This window comes from Nyctibius grandis, chromosome 6 (assembly GCF_013368605.1).
Source record: "Nyctibius grandis isolate bNycGra1 chromosome 6, bNycGra1.pri, whole genome shotgun sequence".
NCBI classification, from domain to species: domain Eukaryota; kingdom Metazoa; phylum Chordata; class Aves; order Nyctibiiformes; family Nyctibiidae; genus Nyctibius; species Nyctibius grandis.
In genome coordinates this window covers 85,675,255-85,696,392 of record NC_090663.1, presented here as the reverse complement: position 1 = coordinate 85,696,392, position 21,138 = coordinate 85,675,255, and the positions used below count along the sequence as shown (strand labels likewise).

Below are 21,138 nucleotides of genomic sequence, written 5' to 3'. Positions count from 1 at the left end.
ATATGACAAGGTACAAGGCTCCACGGAGCAACACAATGTATGATAGAAAGGAAGTTACAACTTATATCACGCATAAACAGGCAAAGTGTGCCAGGACACAGCACAGAGAACACCAAAGGTGTCATTGAGGCTAAAAAAAAAATACACTTTTGAAAAAAAGCTAAAGTTTGTTGGAAATTTTACCTAGGTTTTATTTTTTTAAATCTCTGAATAGATAAGTAGGTGTTTATGCACGTACATGTGCGAAGTGCTTTACCATTAAACAAGAACACAAAATAAATAACAACAAAAACATACAGTCTTTATGAAGAGACTTCTGGAATCACGCTGGAATTCCCTGTCCAAGCCTGACTCGGTCTGATCTTTGCAGGTCATTAATAAATTATGGCTCACTCTATTTGTAACCTTATGCCATGTTTCTGTTATTCCATCTTACTCCATTAATACCAGCGGAACTTGCTGTCAGCATGCAACAAAATCAACATTATTTTCCCATTTCTTTACAATAGACTTTGGATTTCTTCTCTTCCTATAGCCTTCTCCCTGAGTAGTGACATCTGTTAAGTGGATCTGGGGATCTTTATGGCTCTGAGCTCCTAAATGACATCTAGATCTGAAAGGTTTTCTAGACTGCTAATCTGTCTTGCATTAAAAAAAAAAAGCATGACCTTACAACACTGTTTTGAGATAAAATGCAGTAATCGAAATGTAAATTAAAATTAAGTTCTTAAACTATGCACTATTTCTAATGTGCTCCTTTCCTACCTGTTAGAACATTTGTAGATGGGAGGTAAAAGTCCAAGAAGAGAAAACCTTCCCCTCCTAGACTGTCAGAATATATCACTTTTTCCTAACTTAAAGCAACAGTACCACCTTGCTGATGTCCAGCATGTACTATTCCCAAACTCTGAAGTCAAAATACAGACTACCAAGAGTGTGGAGGACTGAGAGGACTGAGCACAAAGGGAAAGATTCTGCTGTATTTTGGAAAAACAGGATCTATTTGAACCGAAAGGGACTCGAGTAAAAAGATGACGGATGTGAATCAGAGCCATCTAGTGAGCATCATTAAGCTTGGCACCAGTCCATGGCTGGTACGGTCCAAATTCTGTGGCGTGCTGCAATGGTTGAGCCTCGGTAGGTGTCAAAAGTGTGGAAATGTAAGGGCAGAGCGAAAAGGAGAGGTGAAAAGAGAAAGAAAAACAGCACAGGATCTAAACAACAATGCACAAACTTCTGAAAAGTTTGGGTTTGCAGCTCAGACCCATATCTAGAAAAAAGTTTTACACTGCTTTAGAATAGTTGTTTGCCATCTGTATGCACGTAGATTTTGTTACCCAGCTCAGTGAAGGCTGTTGTGTTGCACACACTTCCACACGCTTAAAAGATATACTGAAAGCATTGCAGCACTTTTGCAAAAATCCAACAGAAAGAGGGGGCTAAAACCAGAAAATAAAACAAGGAAAGAGATACATGGAGAGTCTGAGTGAAGAAGAGAGAGAGACAATGTTCTGAATAAAGAAGAGAGACATTTTAATGCATCTGCAACTCACAGTTGTGGTGGTAGTAATCTCCTCCGTCACAACCTTCAGCGTATCGACCACTGAGATATATCCCAGACGCCTCGCAATAGCTAAGGCAGTGTTACCATTCTGAAGGGAAAAGAGAAGGGGGAAAGAGAGCGCAATGAGAGGGAGGATTGTGATGTGAACCAATGAGATCACTCTCAACACTGCATGAGCCAGCATTTCCATCCAAAACAAGGCGCAGCCTAGGAAAATCACTGTTTTTTTACTGCTACATCTGACTCTGTCTTTGTAACTTCTTTAAGACTATAGTCCTGATCGCCATGGTAACACAACACACTTACATCTGCCTGCTATTCTAAATAGAAAAGTGCCGTATGGTTTAACCCTTCAGGGCTCAAATTTCACTCTACAGAACGTGTCTCGCTTGCAGAAGTTCATGTTTTATTTTGCATAATCAGCTCTACATCAGAAACACTCTCCTAAAAAAAGTATTTTAAAATGTTACAGTTTCCCTTTCCAGTTAAAGCTGTTACATCTCTATCAGGTACAATCCCCTCCTTGGGGAATGCAAGATTACAGCTGTGCTGTCCACATACACTTTTATTCCTCCTTACAACAAAAATGTATGTCCAACAAAGGTGCACAAAGCTCATGATTTAACAAACACAAAACCAACCTGTGTAAGGCTTGGGGGTGGGGAATTAATTTCCATTTAAATAAAGTAATTTGCAGTTTAAATGCCCATGATATATACATGTGCCATTCATCAAATGGACATTAAAATAATAATTTATTAAGTGTTTAGGCATATTTATCTCCATTTCATCACCTGGAACATTGGCAGTCCACGCTCCCCATGTCACTCAACTTGGGGGGGGGAGGATGGGACATGTTCCATGATTCTTTGTAAAAAGCTCTGTACAGAACTGTTTTGTGTTGTTTTACACTGAACCAAAAAACAACATGCTGGCCTGCTGGGGGAACCACGGAAAGCCACTGTACCGCTCTTTGCACTGAAATTATTTCTCTTGTGACACCACTGCACTGTGCGCAGGATATCAGCCCAAGGGCTTCTCTCTGCTTCAGTACTGGCTTTAGTTATATAGAATTTAAGTTACTCTCTATTAGTCTAGATCAGCAGCCCTGAAGCAACCCCGTGTTTGTGGATTAGCAGCACAAAATGAGCAGATCAGCATCTTCACAGCACAAATAATTTGACTGTTACTGTCACTTGCACATTAACTGCTCATATCCCATTCCCATATCCCCCTGCCAGATGTCTCAGGTTGAAATTCTCTCTTATCTCAAGCTGGAGGTTGCTATGTGTGGACAACAACAGATTTAATACCGGAGAAAGCTTGCAAACTGTGCGGTAATGACACATCCCTGAGACCTTGCCTGGATTTGGGTTAGATTTGGCCATGACAGCCCCAACGTGAGGACTGAAAGCAAGTACAGAGACCTTCGGTTGAATATGCCCAATAGTACCTACAGCCCCAGAAGCTGACTACAGTGGTCTCTTGCTTGATGATCTGGTGAACAAACTGGTATTTTGGATAACTTCACAGAAGATTATCCAACGTGATCATTCCAGGACCAAACAGGGCACCAGCGCTGACTTAAGCACGCACGATATATGTACACGGAAACTTGATCCACTCTGGGGAATGACACAAGTTTTGGACATTCTGGCTGCATTTTAAAGATTACTCAATTAGAGGTGACTAATAACAACATCCACATGAAATAGGACAGTTGCATTCCTGGCTGACTGCAGAGAAGGAAGGAGCTGTGCCAGAGGTTATTGATGGTCTTTGAGGAGGCTTTATCATCAGTGAACTCAGTAAGAACCTGAAACAGATCCAGTGGATAAAGGGACAGAAATTTGAGTCTGAATCTTCAGAAAAGTCCAGGTTCTCATTATCCCTTATTTTTTATGGAAAAATCCTTATTGAGATACCAATTAACAGATGGAAGCGTTGAGGCAGAGGGCAACTGAACAAGCACAGCACAGCTAGCTGTGGCCAGCCTGACCCTGCAGCTCAGAAATCAACTTCCCCACCTCACGTTTAGCTTAGTGCACAATGAGTTAGGTCTGATCTGAACCACCTTAAGAGGACAAGGAAAAGAAGAGGAAGTTACATTCACACATCTGAACCAGCTGTATGAGGGATACTCTCACCAAAACAAAGGCTTGCTCTCAAGCCCTAAGAAAGGAAAGAACAGAACTGTCCAGGGAAACAAGTTCCCACTGGCACTTCACAGACTTACAGTGGTGATGGCGTTGGGCTTGGCCCCATGTTGGAGAAGAACGTTAATGATGTGAGTGTGGCCTTGTTGAGCAGCTTGGTGAAGAGGGGTGTACCCATTCTGTTGTCCACGGTGGTTATGATAAAAGCAAAGAAAGAAAGAACAACAACCACCAGTAATTAGATTAGACACTTTGCTTTGCTTCCTTCTGCTCCTTTTGAGACATTTCAAGAAGAAATTATGCCACCAATTGACCCAAAGATAATAAATCTTCAGTAATAATAATACTCCCTCCCCCACATTAATGCAAAGATAAAGGAAGATAATATTTTTATTCACAAATCATCTTTCATCTCACAATATAAGCAATCTCTGGAAATACAGATAATTCCTCATTTCCTAAATTAGAGGGAGGAACAATGAGGAACAGTAAAGTGGCATGCTAATGACACAGAATCACAGCTGAGGCAGAGAACATTTTTCTTCCTCTCACATCTTAGTTTTCTATAGAAGCCCCAAGATTTACCTTCAAAATATCTGAGCCAATTTAAAAAATATATCATTTTTAACAGCAGTCATTTGAGACTATTTGCTTTTAAAAAGGCTAACAACGCATACCTATTACAAATGTCAATCAATTTTAGCTTTACTTTGCCTTCAAAAGGCTTGACCAAGCTGTAATTACACTTCAAAGCATGTACACAATGTCTGTATTAATAAACACGCTTAACTCCATATACTTATCTGCTCCAGTGATTCATTCTAACATTACACAATACAGGAACATAACCAAAGTGTTCTTCAGCTAGTTGATCTGAGATGGTATTGTGTAAGTCCACTCAGGCAACTCATTTACAAAATTATTTGCAACTGGTTTTGAAAGCAAGCAGAGAATAAACTGGAAGAAAACACCAAGCTGATCTCACTGTACACTTATGTAAAGCCTGGGGACAGGCTCTGAAGGACACACTCTGAGAGTTCTCCCTTCTGTAAATTAACAGGAGTAATGCTTTGTATTACTAATTAGTGATAGTTCAGAACTGTTACAGTTCTTACATTTACAGTATGCACGCATGGACTACTAAGAAATTGAAGGAGGGTTTTACTGCAGGTTGTAGTGCAAAGTAAATTCGCTATCTTTACTTAAATATTAGTGCAGTCCTTCAAAAACAGAACTCAGCCATATTATTTTTCCCTGGAGGTGACACAAAGCATCACGCAGGCTTTCTCTAGTTAAAGACCAAGCTGCAATAGAGGTTACTTATTTTTTAACATGCCTGTCCTGAATCCAGCCAGGATGGATTTGCTCTTTAAACTGAGTCCACAGTACCAGCTGACAGACTGCCAGTATTTTTATTGGTCCCTAGGTGTGAGATTTTGGAGAACCACTGCCTCATACTCTCATACAAACTCGCTGACTTTAATGAAATTATTCTAAATAAGTGAAATACCTGGGGAAATGGCATCAGAATCTGGCCCAGTGGCCCCTTAGACATAGAGTGAGACTTAATACTAAAGATGCAAGTATGTCGGTCCCTCTAGTTGGCCTCCAAATACCTCAGCTGAATGTCTTGGCAGCTATCATTTGGATCCTGCTAGTGTCTGTTTTATTAATTCTTATCAGCTGTTTTTCTAGTCATGTTGCCTGTTCTTTTGGAATCCCTGGTTTTTGCCCATTGATTTCAGATGATCTCACGAGGGATGGGCCAGCATCTTTTATTTATTTACTTTGCTGTTTCCTACCACATTGAGCTGCGACCGCTGTGATGAAATAGTGCTACTTTGGGAAATGAATCCATCCCACAGGTCACTGCTGCAGACAAAGGAGCTGGGCCTGAGGGACCAGCAGACCACAAGCCTGTGATTTTGATTGGATCTTACAAATACTAAGTATGCCCCTAGAAATATCAGTGGGCTTCTTCATGTTGATCCCAAGACATCCAATCCGAAGCTAGGAGCTAGCTATTGCCTGAAGCCAGCTTTAACTGAGTGGAAGCCCTGCAGCTCCTGAGTTAGCCTTCTCTTTGTGATACGGGTGATGTGATGATATCTGGGATGCAACACACTTGCTGTCACCGGAACCTCTCTGTGTATACTCAGGAGATACACAACTCTTGCTACAAAATGTATCACGTTCAGCTGTTGTGCCCACCAGTTTACACTAGAAGAAACTGCTGACGTCAGCGGATGCCGTTCAGACTTTGGCTATAGGCAGTCAGGTCCAGTTCAGTGTAACTGGTCAGTAACAGCACACCTAGATTCCCCTCAAAAAACCCCAAACTTGTCTTCAGTAAACCACATTCCCCCACCACAGCTGCTTCCTCTCCCAAAGTCATACCACCCACGCTTTGACTAGCAGTAATGCTTCCCACTCTTCTCCCAGCAGATTGGAGAGAACCTGGCATCACCCTCAAAGCATCTGAATTGTTACTTACTGGTTTGGCAACACACTGGTATCACACTGGTGTAAACCATATGTAAATGAGATCAGAAACAAGCTTGCATTTGTTAGTTAGCAAGTAAAAATTAAAATAAAAAATAAAAATTTATTATCTCCTTCTTTCACATGGCCAAAGAGTTATCTGACTTTTCTTTTGTCAACACTACGCAATGAGATGTAGCAGAGAGAAGGCATTCCACGACAGCCACAAATCACCATATGTTGATATCTAGCATGAAATAATTACAGTTTCCCAGTGAAAAGGCACCTATGGGATGTATTTGTAGCGCTTGGTTACCAGGTTCATAATAAAGAGCAAAAGCAAGCAATGAAAAATTCTTTACCTTCGTTTTAGCATTGACATTTGCTCCCTGCTTGAGAAGAAAATTCACCATTTTGATGTTTCCATAGTGACATGCCACAATTAAAGGTGTATAACCAAGCTATAATAAAAGAACAAAGAAGTAAAACTGCAAGCTCAGTGGAACATTCCTTTTACAGCCGTAGCATTCTTTGGTACACTGGAGACAGGAGCCACTCCATGATTTACCTTTGTCTGAGCATCTTGGTTCGCACCGTGTTTTGTGAGTATTTCAGCTACATTCACTTTATCCTCTTGAGCTGCGAGGTGTAAGGATGTCAGTCCAGTCTGGAGGTGGAATATACAAAATAAATAAATAAATAAAGATAAAAATAAGAATAAAACCTACTTTACATGAGGAAAGAAATCTGGACTTTCCCACTTTCTCATCTTTAAAACATGAAGATATCCTAACTATAGCTTCTAAGTATGGGGTTTTTTTTTTTACAAAGCAGAGTTCCTGTTTCTCCTGTTCCAGCAAACAAACAGCTCCAAAGCAATTACATCACCACAACCACAGAGTAAAACTTTCAGACATCAACAATCATGCTCAGATTTTATACAGTAATGTCACTTGGGAAGCTGAGGACCCCATTAATAAATCAGGGAGGCACATTCACTTTGCTTCCCACTCCTCAGACAGGAAAGGGAGCCTTGACAACTGCAGGCACAAGCAGAATGAAGAAAATAACTCTGGAAACAGATCCCATTCAAAGATGCCAAGGAAATGGATGCAGCCTTTAACTAAAAGCTCACTGCGATCGCACACACAGTACTTGCCTGTGAATAAGGAAGGGGACAAATTTTGTAAGAGAAATGAAAATCACCTTGTTTCTCATTGGTTAGGGAGCATAAGACATTAATGCCAGACAACGAGAGACTTGAGCCTTCTATTTTGACTTGTATGAACAAAAGCTGCAGGCTTTCGACCTTAAGTAAATAAGACTTACACATATGCCCAGATAAATCTGGTGACCTATGAAGATCTACAGTAATGGGTTTTTTTTTTGAGGAACTTGTTTTCTACGAAAAAGCTGGCATGTACAATCACAAAAAAAAATAAAAGAAATTGGAAAGGTCCTCCATAGGTTTTTTTTTGCTCCCTTGCTACTCCACTAATAATGTTGTTTTGTTATTTGCCAGACACTGCCAATTTCTTCCACTTGGAAAGAAGGCTGAAGGGTAAACAAATGAGGAAAAGTGCCTTTGCTGGCAAGAGCACTGAGCTATTTTAGACTGTAGCTCTCAGGTTTCTGATACATGCTGTTAAATCTACCCATGGGCCCACAAACTCCAGAATTTTACATTCCTCTTCCTTTGCACATAATGTAAAACTTCAGGAGCATATGCAAAACACCCTGAAAGATGGCAAGGTTGCAGCACAACAAAAATACTGCAGTCCTGCCTTCCTGAATGCTCAGAAACAATTTTCTCTTGGTCTGCCTTTCCTCCTGTAACCTTTCTACCAGAGCCAGGTTAATGCACATCGTTTTCCTTTGGTCACAGCAAACAGCTGCAGCTCCTCCTGTGCTTTACCTAGTACAGCTATTAATTACATGATATAAGTTAACTGGTCAATCCATCTGCCAGTCCTAGATGTGCTCTTCTCACTTTTCCTGTTCACCCACCTGCTGTCACTTCTGCAGACTCACAAATATGCACATAGGAAATGAAGCTGAGAATTCCTGACAATGGGACATCATTCCTGCACTGCACTTTGCATCTTACTGGATACTCCCACCCACAGCACTTCGTCTCCGGTTGTGAGTTACCTTTGTTGCCACGTGGATATTGGATCCTTTCTCCAAAAGTAAGGTCACCATGTCAGTGTGACCTTCTTGGGAGGCCAAATGAAGTGGGGTGACTCCCTGCTTGGTCAAAATGTTGGTCTCAGCCCCATAGTTCAATAGAGTGGTGGCTATCTGCATCTGATTTTTCTTGGCAGCAATATGCAGAGGGGTGTATCCATTCTAACACCAGCCAGGAAACAAAATGAGAATAAAGTTAACACAACAGCCATGGAAGCCTAAAAAGTCAGACATCATAAACCAGCATTATTTTATGTTACCCCTTATTACTAGAGATGAGAGTTCATTAAATTTCTAAGGCCAGACATGTCCCACATGGCCCTGCTGTTGTGTTGCTTTGTCTGTCTGTTATTTTCACGGTCTACACTAGAACAAAGCCAGGACTGTTCAGCTGATACCTTCACATTACCCCAAGTTTGACACCTACATTTTGAATATCTATGTCGTAAATATTCACTTTTGACTGATGAGTGACATTCTCTGTGATGAGTGATGGGTGCACACTCTTCATTGCATTATGCTTTTTCAGAGCGTGTGGGTAGAGGTGTGTTTGCATATGGAATTTTGATACATGTGTCAGTCACGGAAACAGCAATAGGGAGGAATGTTTTTCTGATAAAATTAACCATTTAAGCAAAGCAGAAAGGCATTGATGGTACTTTCTGGCAATAAGACAAATCCCCACCTTTAATTACTTTACATCACACTGGGGCAGGGAGGAATTCTGGGTTACAGCAGACAGTCCTTTTGGAGATGTTTGGTTGGTTGGTCTGTGGTTTTTTTTTTTAAAAGGGAGCTTCACCCAACTATCCTACTGCAACTGTAGCTTCTGCTGCTCTCCATGCACCGCAAAGGAAACAACAGCTCTGATACAGCCACTTTGTAACAGACAGGTCCCATTTTTTGGCAGGGTATACAACAGCAGCCTCACACGTGGCAGAACATTCTGACATCAGCACCAATTCGCTCGTTATTTTCCCCTTTTACTAGCCTTTTACTAACAGAGTGATATCACAACACCATTCCTAACCCTGGGATGGATTCTCTGTGTGAGTGGTCAGAATATACACATCATAGAAGGATGTGATAGGACAATAGGAGACAGCCTCAAGTTACACCAGGGGAAGTTTAGATTAGATATTAGGAAAAATTTGTTCGCTAAAAGGGTTGTAAAGCACTGGCACAGGCTGCCCAGGGCAGTGGGGGAGTCCCCATCCCTGGAGGGATTTAAAAGCCATGTTGATACCGTGCTGAGGGACATGGGTTAGTGGTGGGCTTGGCAGTGCTGGGTTAACGGTTGGACTTGATGGTCTTAAAGGTCCTTTCCAACCAAAACGATTCTATGATAATTTCTAATATTACACAATACTGAAGTGACTCCCAGCTACAACTAAAGCTCAGAAACATAAAAATGGGCTGAGAGACACACATACATCCATATTTCTTCTTTTTCAAGGAAGGCCTGAGAGAGCCATACGCTGATTTAAGTAGGGGGCCACCCACCCAGGGCCAACTTCCCTCTCTGCGACCCTCAGCCACTCACCCAGCCGCACTGCGACCACCCCAAGGCCCCCACAACCCCTCCAGACACCCCGCTCCACCGCCCGACTGACCACCCACACCCCGGCCATCATTTTTATCTCTATCGAGCAGACACTGCCCACACCACAACATATGTCCGTCGCTCCGAGCGGCTGCCTACCGCCGTCCCCAGGCCTGCAGGCGGCTGGGAGAGGCGGCGGGGGTGAGGGGGGGGTGCCGCCATGTCGCGCGGTCCCGCTGAGGCGGGCGGCGGCAGCTCACCTTGGCGGTCGCGTGCGGCGAGGCGCCCTTCTCCAGCAGCAGCAGCGCCACCTTCTGGTTGTCGTAATGCGCCGCCACGTGCAGCGGGGTGAGGCCGTTCTGCAAAGGGGCGGGGACGGCGCGTTAGGGGCCGCTGCCGGCGGCGGGGCGGGCGGGAAGCGCGTGAGGGAGGCGGGAAGCGCGTGAGGGAGGCGGGAAGCGCGTGAGGGAGGCGGGAAGCGCGTGAGGGAGGCGGGAAGCGCGTGAGGGAGGCGGCGCCATGTTGGGGCAGCGAGGCGGGAAGGAGGTTGGAGCTGGTTTCCCTCCCCCCAGAGCCATTCCCACAGCATGAGGAGGGGGAAAACTGCGCCTTGCCCCCGCCCCGCGCCGTGTTTAGCCGTTAGGGTTTTGGCAGTTTGGACGGCTGAATGGAACGGGAGCTTCCTGAGCCACGGAAACGTGTCAGGCGGCCCAGGGAGGTGGTGGAGTCACCATCCCAGAGGTAGTTAAAAGACAGGCAGATGTGGTACTTAGGGACATGGTTTAGTGGTGGACTTGGCAGGGCTAACGTAACGGTTGGACTTCATGATCTTAAAGGTCCTTTCCAACCAAAATGATTCTATGAGTCTACGTCTGACCTCAGAGCTGCGCGCAGCACGCCATCCTGCCCGGGACCCAAACCCGACATGCTCGGTAAGGCGGTTTCCATAACTATCACCCTTGGGGGAACATGACCCTAACAAAGCCAAAACCTCCATGTGAAAGCAGCTGCAGCCTTCTTTCGTCTGCATGTTTCACACAGTTCTTTCCTAAGGAAGAATCCGAAACGCTGCTTTTTTCCCCCCCCTTTCTTGTCAGTACCTTGCCAGCTGAGTCGGGAGAGGCACGACGCTGCAGCAGGAGTTTTGCCACTTCCAGGCTCCCGTATTTGGCCGCCACATGCAAAGGTGTGAATCCCTTCTGAAAAATTCCAGGAGATAAAAAAGCAGGTGTTTGTGTTAAAGGTCGTGCTGACATCTCTCTTTTAAGAACTGTATATTAAGCGCTTACTCTTCAACCTATATTCTAGCTCTCAGAATCAACAGCTGTACCTAAAAGGCTCATCATCTCTTGAAAGCACTTTGAGAAGCATGAAATACAAGAAAATACTTTCCGTTTTATTATTCTTCCCTATGTACATGCTGGCAGGCTGGCAGACATTTTATCTGATACAGACTCCGCTAGCAACAGACACTGTGTGTGTGGGCAATGAAGGCATTTGTTCAAATTTCCACTCCAAACCAGCTGCACTTTCTGGTTTCATGATGACAGCTTTAGAAATATTTCCTGTATCAATTGTTGCCAGTAACAATGAAACACCAACTAAATTCAGTGAGAAAAGCTCCAAACTTCATATTCCTCCTTTAGAGTTTGTTGAAGAATGATTTATATCTGGACTCATGTATCCACACAGTCACTAAGTTCTGCTGCAGCCTCTGAACTGAGGCTAAAAAACACCATGCCTGACTCAATGCAGTGCTTTTGGAAACACAATGTGGCAAGACTAAAAATCTTGTCTTTTAAAGAGTCCTTTTCTATTTGTTTTAATAATGCTTGTCAGTACAGCACAGGCGTAAGGTCTGTGTCAAACTAACATGCTCTTTTCCTGTTTTTTTAGTTTAAAAAAACATGTTGATAAGGAAAACTCATGGATGCAAGCCAGTAGGTGGCAGAGTGCACCCCTGCCCTGACAGTCATTCCGGGGAGCTACAATGAACTCTTTGCCTGACACGTAAGTGACATGTAATGTTTATTATCACTATCATCTTGTTCCATTAATCCCACCTCAAAAAGAGTTTATGTCAGGGAATCTCAAACATTTCCAGTCCAGGAATCAGAGGTTTGTAGAGAGATTATCTAGTGGACCACATCTTCTCCTGTTAATAATTATAGAATGTTCCTGCAGTACTAAAGCAATTGCCATAAAGCAGTACGGGAAATTAGGAACTTATTTAGTGTATTTTTAGCCGTTTTAATGTGAATTAACAGCTGGATAAAAGGAGAACAACAAGCATTCACAGTAATCCGTGGATCATAATTTGAAAATTGCTGGTTTAGTCTTCTAAACCCTGGAAAACACCCCATTGTTCAAAAACAGGTTTTAAGCTCCAGCGGTAAAATCGGGGGTACTTTTAAAGACCTAAAACAACAGTGAGAATTAAGTGATTCTCACTTAATCACATGCGATAAATTTGGAAAAGGTGTCTTGGCACGTAATTCTATTCACAGCTATCTATTTTCTTACATGTTCATCGCTCTGTAAGGAATCTATTGGTAAACATTTTTGGCTAACAAAACAATAATGATTCTGCAGACTATTCCTTTTATAGCCCCAGACAAAATGGCCTATTGTGTCATGTGACACCTCATTTATAGAGCCACTGAAAATAGATTCAGCATTAGATGCGACTGGACAGATGCTGACTTTTATGTTTTAGGAACATTCCTTTCAGCTAGCACAGACCAGAATTGTTTTTCTATTTAAATAAACAAGGTACTGAAGAATAAGCAGGCCTGTTCATAAAAAAAAGTGTCATCATCATCCCCTTTTTTGAAAATTTTGGCCAAAAAATCCCTACCCATAACACAATGGGAAAGAGAGAAACAAGGACTTCATGTACATTTTAAACCTCTTGGGACCTTGTATTTACCATGATCTGCATTTGGCTCCAGTGGGAAGCAAACTCCCAACTTCAGATGACAGCAAAATATGTCAAAATTTTATTAACTCCTGATACATTACTTCAGCCTATTGAATTGCTGTTGATTAACTAAGAACAAAAGACACACAGCAGTTCAGTTTCTCAGTGTGAAAGTACACACTGGCACGCACTGCCTGTGCTACTGGAATACGGACGTAAAGCATTTTGTCTTACTTTGGTGGACATGGAGTGCGAGGCTCCTGCCTCTAGGAGAACTGAGGCGACATCAACTTGTCCCTCTCTGGCAGAGATGTGCAGCGGAGTGTACCCGTTAGTTGTTGCGGCGTCAGGGTGGGCCATGTGCTGTAGCAGAAGTTGGACGATCTCCGTTTTACCCAAGCGAGAAGCAATGTGCAGTGGAGTCTGTTCTTCCTACAACTCAAATCGAGTAGATAATTAGCACAGGTAGAACCACCCCAAACACAATATTCTGGCTGATCCCAATAGATCTATCTTGCAAAAATCACAGGAAGCAATAGTACAAAAAAAAAAAGGCAGTAACGGAGGGCTCATGGGTTAATTTTTGCCATGAGTTTCAGCAATGTCTTATTAGAACAGAGAGAACTATAAAGAAAAACATAGTTTTTTCCTTTTATCAAGCAGATAGTGCACACCACTGTGAGCATCCCTTGCTCCCCTTTGTGTTCTTAATTTGTTTTACACAACAGCTGTACCTTGCTCCTCAAACAGTCTCCTTGTTTTCAAAATCTGGCACTAACTGCTCTCAGAACCTCTGATGTTTGGTTTTGAGTAAGAGGAAGGAAAAAAAAAATTGTAAACAGAACACCTACCCTGGCGCGGGCATCAACCAGGGCCCCGTTTCTCAGGAGGCAGCGAACTACTTCCACCTGCCCAGCACGTGCCGCCATGTGCAACGCAGTTTCTCCACGCTGCAGAAAAGCAAAAGCGTTTCAGTGTCCTAAACCTAAACAGAGTTCTGAAGGTGTGAATTCCACCCGTGTCAACTCACGCAGAGACCCGCCTTTCCGCCAGCTGAGCATCTGGCTTCAGACCCAGTAACAGGCCGTTCAGGAGGGTGCGTGCATGCGTGTCACTGGGCCTGGCTACGCTTTGGTTTGCAAACTCGGTGATCCCAGACAAACGTAATCACGCTACAGAGGGTCAGAATGAAAATCCTGGCTTCTAGAAAACTCTGCCATGTAGATACCCCTGGTCACATATGTTCCTCAGCTTTCTACATAACAGCGCATCAGCTTGTATGCCACACAGGAGATAAGAGTATATTGAGCCTGTCTCTCTCAAGGGATTGCAAGGCACATGAGGCTCAAGATGGAAGGGGATATTTTTCCAGACGGCCTCTTCCTGCACGCTGTGTGGAGCTGGCAGCGTTAAAAGGCCTTGCAGTGGCTGTGCACAACTGAGCCAGCATATGAAATGTGTAAAATCTGTGCTCAGCAGCATGGCTCTGTCTGCAGGCTATTGAATGAATCTTGTTTCAAGCCTTTTGTAGCCCACAGAATTTGAAGGAGGATATGGGATTTTGGAAAGCTGACTAGAGCGATGTGGAATTTCAGATCAGGATAATGAAGTACGGATGATACCTTCAAAGCATTTTCTTTTTGCATAGGTTTGCAAAGGAATGCCGAAAGTGAGCCTTCCTCGATGATGGTGTTTCTAGCTTAATTTTGCACTGTCCAACATTCTTTGAGTGCACTGTTCTGAAGTGGACTAAAACAGTCCCTGTGCAGCTCATCGGTGTCTGGTACCTGAGGTACTGGGACAATTCCACAACCAGGAGCTCTGTATTTCTCTGTTATGTTATGACAAGACAGCAGGACTGATCACTTGTTTGTGTTAATTGTTCCTTCTCCTTACTCTAGAGCCAGAGTATATTCTGTTGTAAGGCTTTTACTCCCACAACTATCAAGTTAAACTAGAATTGCCAAAATGATCACTCTGGTCAAGATCTTTTGCATCAGAATCAGGAATCATGTCTTCTTGTCCTTTGTCTAGATGTAGGAAAAGAAGTAGCCTGCACTACTAGTATGAACTTCTAATTAAAGCAAATTCCTTTCACCAGGAGTTGATTTATCTAGTAATTTTAAAATTAACATTGTATTACCAGCTGGGATTAGTCAGTAGGCAACAAACAAAAACCCACAGCCTTAGCTGCAAATCTTAATAGAGAATTTCATCTATATAAACTTTATTACCTGAAGAATGAGCTGTTTAAGATGTGAATAAGGTTTAGATTTCACACACTCTGATGATCAAATTTCTATAAAGACCCTTTTGTACTTGAATTAGCAAAGCAATTTAGCTTTTGGAAACAGTTAGTAATTCCACAGGGAACTTCAGCTTACCAAGTAAAAGCCAAGACACCTGTGTAGCATAAATTGTAAACTGTTAAAACTTTGCACACAATTGTCCGGTAACACAATACTTTTAATTGCTTCCACAAGAATTTCTTGTTGGCTTTCATATCATCACTGAAGTTTTTATATAAAGATTGCTTCTACAAGAAAAGATGAAAGCAGTAAGAGACTTTGTCAAGCAAAGTCTGTTCTAACGATTCAAGCGAACAACTCTTGTGTGCTCAACATTTTTACTAGGTTCTATATAAGATTTTTCTAACTGAAAAAAAACCTGCTGAGTCCAGTGTACCTGCCTTACTAAATTTTTGTTGTTGTTTTGTTGTTGGGAACACTTATCTATAACATTATTTACTGGTAAAAAGCTGCTTTCGAAGTGCAGGTGGTCATAAGTTTAATACTTGTTTATAGTGACAAATCTGAACAGTAAGATATCCATGAAAACTATCCTGTTCTTTTTATTGTTATTCTTCTTGGTAACTAGGCTATTGGTATACAAACACCGATTTCCATGGTAAGTCAGGTTCTGCATTTTGTGTTACCTCCCAAAGGTCACATTTTCTAGATTTAAGCATGTTCTTTCGAAAGGCACCAGTTCCTGGAATTTCCTCTATAAGAGGAACATCTTGAGTTTAACAGTTTTACTTTTTGTTTAATTGTTAGGTTTAAAGCATTTTAGACCCCTTCACTGATACCAATGACAGAATTTCATGGCAGCCAGTGAAGCTATGCAAGCAGAAATTAGAGCCATTTGGACTGAAATTTCATCCTTTAGAACGGAAACAGTCTTCCCTGTGACTTGGCTTATAACCAGTTTTGGATGTATTTGGTGAGCTGTGTCTGTTTCTAAGGGAAACCTCACCTACTCCAGCATTGTTGAAGAACACATGAAACCACAGATGGCTTATAACACATATACAAACACCATCTCCCCCTCTTCACTAAAGCTGCTAGAATAATTTGTCTTAAAACACAACAAACTATCATTAAAATGTGACCTTTGGCTGAGCTGCATGGTAGGGCAGACCCTTTTTGGAGGAGGTATTGCACGGATGATTCTAGTCAAAGCCATACTCACAATGTTAGTGACATCGGGAGAGGCTCCGTTCTGCAGCAGAAGGAGGACTATGTTCAAGTGGCCCATAAACGCAGCCACGTGTATTGGTGTGAGGCCCGACTGCGAAACAAAGCAAGAGCAGTTTTACTCCTCTGCACGGGCATAGGGAAGGGGCTGCTTCGTTTAAATAAAACATAAGTGAAAGTGAGGCACGATAGGAGAGAGAAAAAAGGAAGAAAAAAGGAAGAGAGAGAAGGAATGTTTCTTCAGGACATGAAACATTTTTCTACCTCTGTTATAGCCTGGATTGAAGCCCCATATTTCACCAGGAGTTCCATGACTTTGATGCGATTTTTCTTGCAGGCAATGTGCAGTGGAGTAAAACCGTTCTGTGCAAAAGACAGTCATGTTAGTTAAAAACATGCAGCTACACTTTCCACACAGCTCCATGCTGGCACGCTGGGAGTAGACATGTTAGAGTACCAGAAGCAACTGTTCATTAAGCACAACAGGTTATGAATTACAGACATCTCCCGGTAGTTCTGAGGCAGAACAAAGCAGGCCCGCTGCTTTCTTCTCAGGAAGTGGAGAGAAACTGAACTTCCACCTCCAAAAACCAAACACAGACGTGCCCGTTCTGACTTTCAAGTGTCTGTGTGCGAGCATGTCTGTGTGTGGTTCCGGAGGTGGCACACACGTAGATGTACAGATGACTTAAAGTAGTTCCCAAGATTGCCTAATGCAAGGAAAAGACAAGAAATGATAGTGATCACTTTGAAATCAGTTAGTGTCTTTTGAAATGTATAGAGCATATTCTGTACCTCTCTAGGAAAAGAACAGAGTACTTCTTCCAGATTCTACCTTATTTTACTTGTCTTTTTAGAATACCTTGTAATCTAAGCATCTCTGTTTGTTTATTTTTATATTTATGCATCGATCTACACTACACTGTATTCACGTTTGTGTGCGTGTGCATTCTGTGAGGTATCTTAAATAAATAATCACTACTTCAGCCGTGGTTTCACGACACAAAGTGCTCACTCTTGAAGTATTTGTGGCCCCCCCCTTCCTTTATTCCTGCCCTGCTGAGTCACAAAGCATTGTAAGCAAGGTATCAGCCCTCGTCTGGATTAGAATTAAATGGGGCAGGGACAGGAATGAAAGCGGGGTGAGGAAGGGAACATCTTAAATCAAGATTGCAACCTCGCATTTTGTATTGTGAGACAATAGTTGTAGTGTTGTGCTTACCGTCAGCACATATTCATTTCTTTGGGAATGCTTATTCAGCAAGAATCAAATCAAAGCATGTCTTCATACTCTACACTGCACCACATGCTTTGACTTCAAGCTTTTTTTAGGTATGATTATAGTTAATGCAGGTTAAGCGTGTGCCTAAAGCTAAGCAAACACATTATTCACCATATGTGAACATTTTAGTGAAAAGCACAGGTAACCTTTTTAGATAGTGTTGAAAAATTGCTATATTTTCTAATGAAAAGGATCAGCATTGCTAAACAATCAACTAGCAGTAAACAGAACTTATCAGCGAGATCTTAGCTCACAGAAAGAGGCATGTGACAGACTATTCTACAGTCAGCTTCTGTTAAGGGAAATGTTAATTACTAGTTGATTTGAAGGTGCTTTAAAGCATATACAAACTGAAAAAGCTAAGAACTCATATAGTGCTTGTATCCCCAAATCATTCTGCAAATGTTAACAATTTTAATCTAGCTGAAAAGGAATTATTTGTAAAATTTATTCCATCACAGGACTCTGCTGAATATTATTACTATCTCCAATTTCTAAAGAAGGAATCAAAACCATTAGACATTTTACCTCCTGCACAACACCTCTCAATATATTTCACAGGGAGTTTTACTGTTTCAGAAGATTCCCTATTTTCACTTGATTTTACTGCCTGAGTTGATTTAATTTTGCTACTTCTATTTAAGTGAGGAACAGTTTGATGGGAGAGAGAAGGCAGAAAAAACATATTGCTAACAGAAATTATAAGCATCATTTAATCTATTAAATACTATAAACAAGCCAGAGGCGACAAGTCCCTGATGGGAGAGGAAACAAGAGAGAGAGGAAAAAACAGTCTGGAGGGAAGAGAGCAGAGAGGCAGCAGCCTGAGGGCGTTCTCCTTTCAGTTCAGATGTTTCTCTGGGAGGGAGGGAAGGTGAGGAACAGAAAGTATCTTTGTGCTCATGGAAGGAAAGAAAGATGTGGGGGCTAGTATATAATGTGTATGTGTGGGTAGCTGAGGAAAGTACAGCTAAAGATAATCAGAGGGCTGGCAAGAAAAACAAGAAAGGATGAAAATGGCATCAAAAAAAGATCAACCAAGTGAACACGATACCAAGAAAGACAAAACAAGAAAAGCATAAGAGGAAGCAAGAGAGGTTATGCGATTTGTGGGTATAGAGAAGCCAAGAAAAATGAGAGTGCAGAAGAAAATTGCGTCAATAAAAAGTCAGTTCCAAGGACGTCGGGGATAGGGGCAGCCCTCACAGAAAAACACAGGGTCGTATGGAAGGCAAGAAGCTGGGGAAGACATTGGAGTGGCCTGTGGTGGAAGTTCTGTGGAGGCACCGAATACAGCAGGCCATGGTAGGCTTCTTGCCATGCAGAAGTCTCTCTCAAGTGTTCACAGTCTCTTTCTTGCCCCCACTGAGTGTAATATATTGGTATTTTAACTTCCATCCAGCTAACAGCTCATGGGGACACTTCTTATTAGAGAAAACTGGAATCTTGTCTGGGTTTGGATAGATTAAGGACTCTTGAAAGCTTTATATGTTCCCAAAGCCAAATGTGATGCCTTTCTCTCAGTTACGGGATAATAGTCTGATCATCGAGTGAAGGAATCATACCTGTTTTCCTATAAGCATCAGAACAACTGTTTTTTGAAAAGGAAGAAAAGTGGCACCTAATAGAGGGGAATGTCATAATTTGATAAATGCAGAAATGTTAGCTTTTTAATATATTTTCTCCATGCCAATGTACTTACTGATTCTGTTGAAGGCTTAGAAATTATTTGTGTATCATATCACATAGCGTGGAAAGATGAACTATTAATTCAGTAAAATACCAATGGATATGTTAGCATCAGCTAGAGACGTCTCTGATTTTAAGAACTCTGTAGAGCTTCCAGACCTGATACTACAGCCACTTGCCATGGGATGTGGTCCATGACTATGCCTAATGATACCAGATACACTACGGGTAACCAGCAGGTGTGACAATCCCTGTTCTTACTCCACTGTTTAAGGTTGTTATAGTTTTTTGACAGAGTTTTCACTTAGCTTTACTGGTAAGAGCTACTCATCTGCCCTGGATAGCTTTGTTACACGACACAGGTGGGACAGGTTTACCAGGGCACGAGCATTGGGATTCGCTCTCTTGTCCAGAAGGAGTTTGGTGACACGATAGTGGCCACAGTGTGCGGCCACGTGGAGGGCAGTCAGGTAATCCAGCGTGACATCATCCACGGGAGCTTTGTGCTGCAGTAGGTGTTTGACGCATTCCACGTGGTCCCCCTGGGCCGCCATGTGAAGTGGAGAGAGTCCGTTCTGTGGCAAAAGAAAACGGAACAGTAACTTCTAGTAACTCTCACTTAGATCGCGGCACGTATTAGGAGGATGCCATCAGGAGTTTGTGGAGTACCCCCACCACTGAAACAGAGCCCCATCTGAGCTACGGACTGGAAGAAAAACTGACAAAAAGCTATAGCCCCCCCCTCCCCTTACAGCAAATACAGGCAAATTTAGAGGAACATCATGTAATTAACTAAAATCAGAATTTAATCAAAGCAAAAGAATCTAAGATTCTCGCCTCATGATTTAATAAAACGTATTGACCTTAAAAGACAGTTCTGGCAATACTCATCATGACAATAAGATGTAGGTTGTATGTTAACTAGAGGAAAAGCACCTACTTACCCATCATCACATTTAATAAGGAACCTCTATATTTTTCTTTAAGTGCTCAATGAAAAAAACAAATTATATTGGCAAACCTGACCCCTCAGCTTCTGGGAACTTTCAACTGCCACCATGGCTGGACTTCTGTTCAAACCATAACACTTGAAGGGCAGTGGAAGTGGGAGTTTTATAGCCCTTTCCGGGTTTAATAGATCTTTTGGTAAATATTGAAATCCATGGAAGGTAGACAATTAAGAGGAAAGAGAACTGTTGCTATAAATATGTACAAGTTGTTTTCAGAAAAAAGTAGCTTTAATATTTACATATTTGTCTGTGTCCAGTTTGGAAACACCTGTTTCAGTTGGAAGTTAGAAGAGGAAGGTGCTTTTAAATCTAATTTCATTTTACATGCAGTAAGGTACTTAAAAAGCATTGCATGTTTAAAGATAGACTATAACACACAGACCTGAACAGGTAACTGACTTGGTGTGGTCAAACCAACTGTTGATTTGTCACCTGGAAGGAGGGAATTATTCACTGGACAGTTCTGCTCTGCTCAGTCCTCAACACAGTGGGGACATCCAGATGCTGCCACAGCAATGCTGATATTTTGTCCTGACTGGCAACATCTGCCTTTGAATGGCAACATCTGAGAATCCTGCCTGAAGCGTGCACAATATACGTGGCACGGTCTGTTCTTCTGAGCTTCTCTACCTCTTAGTGAAGTGAGGGTGTTGACACGTGAGGTTCACCTAACCACCTTCTTCCACCAAAGGAATCGGTGAAACTATAAGGAATCTTTTGCCTGCAATTCCCCATCTCCCTGTGGATTCCTCCTCAATAAACAGATGATGTGGAGTACCTGGTACTATCAAGGATGCATACCTTGCGCACATCCTTATTTGATGTAGTTG

The 21,138-nt window shown here is 42.2% G+C and overlaps 1 protein-coding gene across 9 annotated transcripts in view; it reads right to left on the bottom strand.

The window, feature by feature from the left end:
* The window catches only part of ANK2 (ankyrin 2), a 322,501-nt gene that overhangs the window by 79,734 nt on the left and 221,629 nt on the right, over positions 1–21,138 (bottom strand). For 7 of the 9 annotated variants that reach the window (XM_068404330.1, XM_068404332.1, XM_068404331.1 and 4 more), the window contains 10 exons: positions 19,676–19,873; positions 13,703–13,801; positions 13,086–13,283; positions 11,032–11,130; positions 10,192–10,290; positions 8,353–8,550; positions 6,770–6,868; positions 6,564–6,662; positions 3,801–3,899; positions 1,554–1,652 (listed from right to left, as the gene is read on the bottom strand). In XM_068404330.1, coding sequence (XP_068260431.1) covers positions 1,554–1,652; positions 3,801–3,899; positions 6,564–6,662; positions 6,770–6,868; positions 8,353–8,550; positions 10,192–10,290; positions 11,032–11,130; positions 13,086–13,283; positions 13,703–13,801; positions 19,676–19,873 — 1,287 coding nt within the window. Of the gene's footprint in view, positions 1–1,553; positions 1,653–3,800; positions 3,900–6,563; positions 6,663–6,769; positions 6,869–8,352; positions 8,551–10,191; positions 10,291–11,031; positions 11,131–13,085; positions 13,284–13,702; positions 13,802–16,322; positions 16,422–16,591; positions 16,691–19,675; positions 19,874–21,138 lie in introns of all 9 variants that reach the window. The other 2 variants (XM_068404327.1, XM_068404335.1) reach the window with 2 other exon arrangements.